Source organism: Triticum aestivum, chromosome 4A (genome assembly GCF_018294505.1).
Source record: "Triticum aestivum cultivar Chinese Spring chromosome 4A, IWGSC CS RefSeq v2.1, whole genome shotgun sequence".
Lineage (NCBI taxonomy): Eukaryota > Viridiplantae > Streptophyta > Magnoliopsida > Poales > Poaceae > Triticum > Triticum aestivum.
Genome location: NC_057803.1, coordinates 596,623,003 through 596,630,058, shown reverse-complemented (window position 1 = coordinate 596,630,058; position 7,056 = coordinate 596,623,003). Strand labels below are relative to the sequence as shown.

At 44.2% G+C, this 7,056-nt stretch overlaps 1 protein-coding gene across 1 annotated transcript; it reads left to right on the top strand.

Moving 5' to 3' along the window:
- The first annotated feature begins 2,168 nt into the window (after positions 1–2,168).
- Positions 2,169–6,400, top strand: LOC123087367 (co-chaperone protein p23-2). Its single transcript, XM_044509362.1, has 6 exons — positions 2,169–2,367; positions 3,981–4,161; positions 4,599–4,755; positions 5,220–5,257; positions 5,360–5,396; positions 5,989–6,400. The coding sequence occupies exons 1-6, from the start codon at positions 2,363–2,365 to the stop codon at positions 6,021–6,023; spliced, it is 453 nt and encodes a 150-aa protein (XP_044365297.1). The 5' UTR covers positions 2,169–2,362; the 3' UTR covers positions 6,024–6,400.
- The last annotated feature ends 656 nt before the right edge of the window (positions 6,401–7,056 follow it).

Sequence of the window (7,056 nt, the reverse complement as noted above, 5' to 3'; positions counted from 1 at the left end):
GATTTGGATAAAAAAAAGTTTTCCATATCAATTTCTAAAAAATGTTTGTAAATAGCAAAAAATATTCATAAATTGAAAAAATGTTCTTGATTGTAGAAAATGTTCAGAAATTTGTAATAGTATGTTGTTTGCGATTTTAAATATGTGCATGAGTTTAACAAATTGTTCATAATTTCAAAATGTTCATGATTTCGAGAAATTGAGAGAGATATTGTATCTCGGTGATGCAACGAAATGTGATCATGACCATTTGAAATTATGAATTTTTTTCTCCCGTTGCAACGCACGGGCCCTTTTGCTAGTATTTATAAAGAACACTCACACATTCCCGCAAGTCTATTAGCCTCGTTGGCAAAATGTCCATAAGCTGAACGATTGAGTGGTTGGTCTGACAAAGTACTAACTGCCATGAAACATTATCATGTTTCACCATGATCGGCAGGTCGAACCATCTGATGGTGCAATCTGAAACTATCACCGGGTCAGTCTCAGGACCCAACACGCCAAGGCATAGTCTGGGCCCCGCATGACGTCTGACTTCTAGAAGATCATCATCTTGACGTGCAAGTTAGGGATGCCATAGGGCTCTACGTTGGTTAGTAAATTGTGTAACCCTAGGTCTCGTCGACGGTTGCCGATATCGTCATCCAGTTCATTGCCCACTCATGTGATGTCCTTTACGGGGAGCCGACAAGCTAGGAGTCGCGTCTTCCTAGCAACCAGTTATATCGGCATGATATGTGTTATGGGATGGGACGAGGAGACGACAACATTGGCCTTTACTCCGCCCAATTCGCCTCCGTCTCGACGGTGTTTTCTCTAGCGCAACCTCAAGGGCCGAGGAGGTTTGTACATGAGTGGATTGGTCGATGGGTGCCGCCATGTGCGACGACGGCATCATGCGGGGGATGATGGCATTCTAAGATCAAGGGATGCAGTCTTAAAGCGGCGGATCTAGTGTTCTGCACTGACTTTGTCGAGGACAAACGATGAGTTTGAGGCTACAAGGGTACGCGAACGAACCCCGACCGATGCACCACCCTGATAATGGCACCGCCAATGGCGATCCACTTCGTCGGGTCACAAAGCCCCTTGGGGAGATGGTACTCCTTCATGTTCGACGAAGGTGCGCTATGTTGCCGGTGTTAGCAGGAAACTCCAAGGACTATATTGTACTCCCTCTGTCCCATAATATAAGAGTGTTTTTAACACTACATCAGTATAAAAAACGCTCTTATACTATGGGACAGAGGGCTTTCTTTTGAGGCGTTTTTTGCTTTGGGATTGGATATATGGTCTTTCTTGCTTGTTTTTTTTTGCGTGTGTGGCTTACATTCCGTTTTTTATTGACAAATGATGAGGTTTGGTTCACCTTTCAACCCCTCCTATATCTATTGTGTCGAGTGCACTATCGCCGGCCACATAGAAAAAGGCTGTCAGAAATTACGAAGACCCGTCCAAAAGGGAAAAGTCAGATCGATGCACAGGTATCATTAGATAAAGGGGAACCACAAAAGAAACCAAGTATTCATTGTACATCCTAGTAATTTGGTTGATATCCTTTAAGTGTGAGTGGTTACGAAGTTATGAGCACGTACTATTTGTACTACATTTGGCAGAACACATGTTCTACTTTGCTAGTAAGAGAAAGGTAAAATCTTTTAGGACGGGTAGTCGAGTGAATTTTTTTTGGTGTAAGTCACTTTTTATGGGCCGACAGATCTTCATCCAACGATCAAGACCAGTGTCGCCAATGCTCATCTTGTTTCTCCCAGGCCGCCTCCTAGCACAGCCCCATCTATCGGCCACCGCCCCCTGCGTCGTGCCGCCCTCCCCCCACCGCTCAAGGCTAGCCCCGTAAGCCCCGATCCTCATGTTCGCCATCGCATCGCCATCCGCGTATGTTAACCTATTTTCTCGCCTCCGTCTCGGACGCTACATCTCGCCACTTCTCGCAGTGCCATCCCCGTCTCCGAAGATTTCCTGGCTCGGCCTTGCCGTCAACGTCGTGGCTCACTGCCGTTTGCAACGTCGTCGCCCGGCTCTGGCCTCGAGCTCCGCCATGTCCTCCTCCTTCCTTCACACGCGAATTCGACTTACACACACAAAAAAAAAATTCAAATTACTTGCATATAGCCCGTGCGAGATTGTTTCAAAGTGTAGGGGCATTTCGGGGCACATCTTTGCCCCAAAATAAAGCTGCAACACCAAAGCGACGGGGAAACAGTGCGCTGCTCTGCTCTCCTCACCGTCCTCTCCTCTCCCCTGCCGCCGCCGCGCCCCCGCTTTCCCCACCGCGCCCCGCAAACCCTACCCCTCCTCCTCGCTCCCCGGCCCGCCGCCCGCCGCCCGCCGCGTCGCCATGAGGTACCCCTCCATCCTCTCCCCTCAACCCGAATCACGCGCCGGTGTTTTTTTTTTCCTTTCGACGTCGCCCCCGCCCAATGCGGCGCGGGGCTGGGGCGGGGCGGTTCCTTTCGCTCCAGCAGCTTTCGTCCTCTGCCCCAAATCGGGACGGAATTCCCACCGCCTCCTGGTCCGTCAAATCCGCGCCGAATCCCCTTGGAGTCACGGGCTGTAGGGCGTTTACGATTTTTTGGGGGGCTTGGTTGATCGTGTACATACATGCGGAGTAGATCGATCGGGTGTTGGAAGTGGCCGTAGGATCGGAGGCCGTCCACGGGTTCCTCCGCCAGCGCTAGGTGTTTGTTTGGGGGCGTCATGTTCAGCGAGCATTGGTCCTGGAAGCACCTGAAACGGATTCAGCTCACATCCAGTTCTCTTGTGCTCTGGCCACTGCACTGTTCAGTTTAGCCGTTTCGGTACAAAAATAAGCTGTTTCATCCATGTTGGAAAGGATGCCTGTCGTCTGTTGCTGCATGCTGTTACATTGAAATGTTTGCCATTTTTAGTGTAGCATGTGGGCGGGCGTCTGTTGAACATGCCGGAGGAGCGCCTAGTAGGATATTAATCTGGTTATCGTTAAGTAGTATGATCGCCTTTTGTTTGCACTCCCATAGCGTTTCTTGTTTTTTCCAGTGGCACGGGGGAAATGCGTAGACTAGGCGTGCATTATATCACATGGTTTACCTTGATGATTTGACTACAGCACTATTTTGAGCCTTGCCTGTTAGCATGAGTTACATTTTCAATTATATGTTCTTGTTAGACTGATGCACTTTGTTGCGACAGCCAATCTGTTATTTCCGACTAAGAAATGTTCAGCCAGATTACCTCTTTATAATATAATTACACTTCCTGGGGGGCGTCATATTCGGCATTGGTCGGGGAAGCACCTGAAACGTGTTCCTGACTGCGCAAATAGGACCCGCATTGCCTTGCTAGATCGCTTGCCCAGTGTCTCTTGTGCTCTGGTCACTGCACTGTTTAGTTGTTTCAGTACAAAAACATGCCGATTCATCGATGTTGAAGCAGTTGCCTGCCAGTCTACCGCTGCACACTATTACATTGGAATACTTGCCAGTTTTAGTATTGGATGTGGGCGCGTCTGTTGAACACGCCAGGGTGTGCCTAGGATATTAATCTGGTTATTTGTTAAGTAGTTTGATCTCCACTCATTTGCGGTCCCACAGCGTTCCTCATCTTTTCCAGTGACGCGGGGGAAGGAAATGTGTAGACTTGGCGTGCATTATATCACATGGCATACCTTAATGATTTGACTATGCCAATATTTGAGCCTTGCCTGTTACTAGTATGAGTGACATTTTCAGATAAGTTCTTGTTAGACTGATGCAATTTGTTGCGACAGCCAATCTGTTCTTTCTGACTAAGAAATGTTCAGCCAAATCACCTCTTTAGAATATATTACACTGAAGTATGCAAAAAAGAAGATAGTACGCCTCCCATGATACTTATTCTAGGGCTTTTTTTTAATGTTTTTCTGTTGTAAGTAAGTGACTAGGTGCACACTTTTTTTTGGATGCTGTGGCACAACATGATGCATTTTCTGTGGCATGCAGTCGTCAACCTGAGGTGCTCTGGGCTCAACGTGCGGAAAAGGTTTACCTGACTATCTCAGTCCCAGACGCAGAAGATGTTGTGATCAAGACTGAACCTCAGGGCATCTTTAGCTTCTCAGCTGTTGCTCATGGGGAATCTTTTAGCTTGGCCTTGGAGCTATTCGATTCCGTACTGCCTGAGGTAAGTATTTGTGGTCGTCAGTTCCACATTGTAATACAGGGCTGGTTTCAGTTGATGTTAATTTCGGTTCAGTTTTTACCTCTGGGTTGTTGCTTGGATACATGTTAGAAAGCTACTGAATGGACATATATAATACTTAGAATGTTGTCGCTTGTCTTTCAGTCTTTGGTAACAGAGCCACTTAATCATAGGAACTTGAGTCCACATATAGATGATCTACTTTGTAATATTTATATGCATGCCACTATGTTTGAAGGAACTAATCGATGCATGTTGTAAAGTGTAAGCTGTGGCGTCAACAAATTATCATTGAAGTGGACCTTTATATTTGAGCTACTAGCTGCTGAATAATTTCCTGTGCAATGTTGATGAGGACGATCATCACTTTATTTTGTGAACTGTTAGTGAAGTAACCCTTTTTTTTAACTTGTCTGTAGGGAAGCAAAACAAAGACAAAGGTGGGTTCGCGAAACATAATCTGTTCGATCCAGAAAGATAAGAAATGTTGGTGGAAGCGGTTGCTGAAGTCAGAGGCAAAACATCCATACATCAAAGTTGACTGGAACAAATGGTGCGATGAGGATGAAGAGTCTGGTATGTGCTAATGATAATATGCTATAAATGAACAATATAGACATTTTTCTTGTACCAACTCGTGGAGTTCATCATAGAAAACGGATTTGAAAAGAAAGTGAGATATAATTAAGTAGATCACATTTGGTTGTTGTCTGCGTCAAGTATTATGCTTTACACAAAATCAGGGTGAATTAAATTTGTCATTATGGGGGGGTGGGACATACCATTCTTCCTGAAGGTCACATGTATGCCATTCCCAGTTTTCTCATATTGCAATGTATTGTTATGTGACAAGCAATTTGCTGATAAGCTAACTAAGTTTATACTCTTTCGAAGCTGGTTTAATGATGATAAGTACTCTGGCTATTTAATCTGTGATCCCATCATGTAGCTGCTATGAGGCTCTACTTTCTTCACTTTTATCTGCATTTTAGTTCATTATGCATTATGCTTCGGTCAATCTAACACATAATCCCTTTCAGAGAATTCGGGTTCAGACGATGACTTTGATGGTGGTGAGGTATGAACCATGATCAACTTTCTGTGCCCCCTCATTTCCTTGCTTGGTTCATGTCTAATCCTCAGTGTAGAGTTACTTATTGTTATCCTCACGCCGTCGCAGGAAAATGACGAAAGCGATGCTGATGATGGAATGCTGTGTGAGTGCCCATCTTGTACTTTGAATGCCACATACGCCTGGCCTTTACGTTATGCTGCTTCTGACGATCAAATTTGAACCTGATTAATTTACCAATATGGACACAACTTTCTGTACACAAACCTGTATATATGGTTTGGAGCGTGAGCTAATCTGTATTTGCGTAGCATCACGATAGGATTTTCGTTAGACTTCATTATCTTAAATACTCCCTCCGTTCCAAAATAAGTGTCCTAACTTTGTACTAACTTTAGTACTCCCTCCGTAAAGAAATATAAGAGTGTTTAATGCTCTTATATTTGTTTACAGAGGGAGTACAAAGTTGTACTAAACATTAGACACTTATTTTGAGATGGAGGGAATATAATTCTGCACAGTTGGAGAGTTCCTTTGATAACTTAGTTTGTACTGTTGACCATTCAGTCTCTTACCACACTTGACAAGGATTAGTTTCTGCCGACAGTCAAATTTCATCATATGCGTAAACTATATAGTGGTTGTAGCATCCCCTCAACAAGGAGTCTGAAAAAAAGTCGCAATCAGAGGACATTTGTGCTCCTTGTAACTATCCCGACGGCTTTGTTTGGCTGCAGATCTCCCTGACCTTGAGAAGCTGAGAGGGAAATGAGCAGGCAGGCCGGGCTGGACATATGAAGGAAGTAGGTCGTGCTGCTGTAGCAAGTAGGCAATCGTTAACGCTATATAGCAAGTAACCGTTAGCGCTAAAAAGCTGGGATGGTGGTACCAGACTTGTGACATGGTGCCATGTCTTATCTACCCGATTACTACTCTTTGGTCGTCGCTGAGCTAGGGTTCTGAAATCTGAATGTAGTAGCCATGAGTCATGGTTTGTGGCCGACTTGGTTATCGGTGTTATGTGGCAAGAAGATGTCGGACATGTATGCTGAGCACCTTGCGGTTTCTCTGACATGATGGCAGGATCATACTCATGGGCACCTGAAGAATTAGTGCTAGTATTATTATATGTCGGATGTTAATTTTTTTCTTGGGTTTGTGCATGGTAGATGCTGGCTGCGGATTGCCTCATGGAAACATGATATTTCGATGATTTTTGCAACAAGTTCTCAGTTTGTGGTTACCTGCGCAGCACAGTAGTGCGGATTTGGGTGTTGGGTGCAAATGCACCGGAATTAAGAAAACATAGAATTTGAAAAACGTCAAAAAGAATCTGAATTATGTTGGAAACAAACATGATATAGTGTTACACATGTGACAAGTTTCGTGAAAAAATGGCTTTTGTGGCATTTCGGGCAAAAGGAAACAAAATTAAAAGTCACCATTCATGCATTTTTTTTACTCGCTTCTTTTTTGGCCTGAAGTCAATTGGAGTCATTCCTTCGTGAAACTTTTTTATACGAGCATAACACCACCATGTTAAAAATAGAGAGTACTCCTTCCATCTGAAAATACTTGTCATCAAAATGAATAAAAAAAGATGTATTTAAAACTAAAATACGTCTAGTTACATCCCCTTATTCATCTTGATGACAAGTATTTTTGAACAGAGGGAGTATTATTTTTAATTTTTTTTTTGCAATTTCTAAATTATTTTTCAATTCAGTTTCAGTGGGACCCGAGACCCACTAGCACAGACGCTAGAATCATAGTAGCAAACTTTTTCCCGAGCAGAGGTTTTGGGG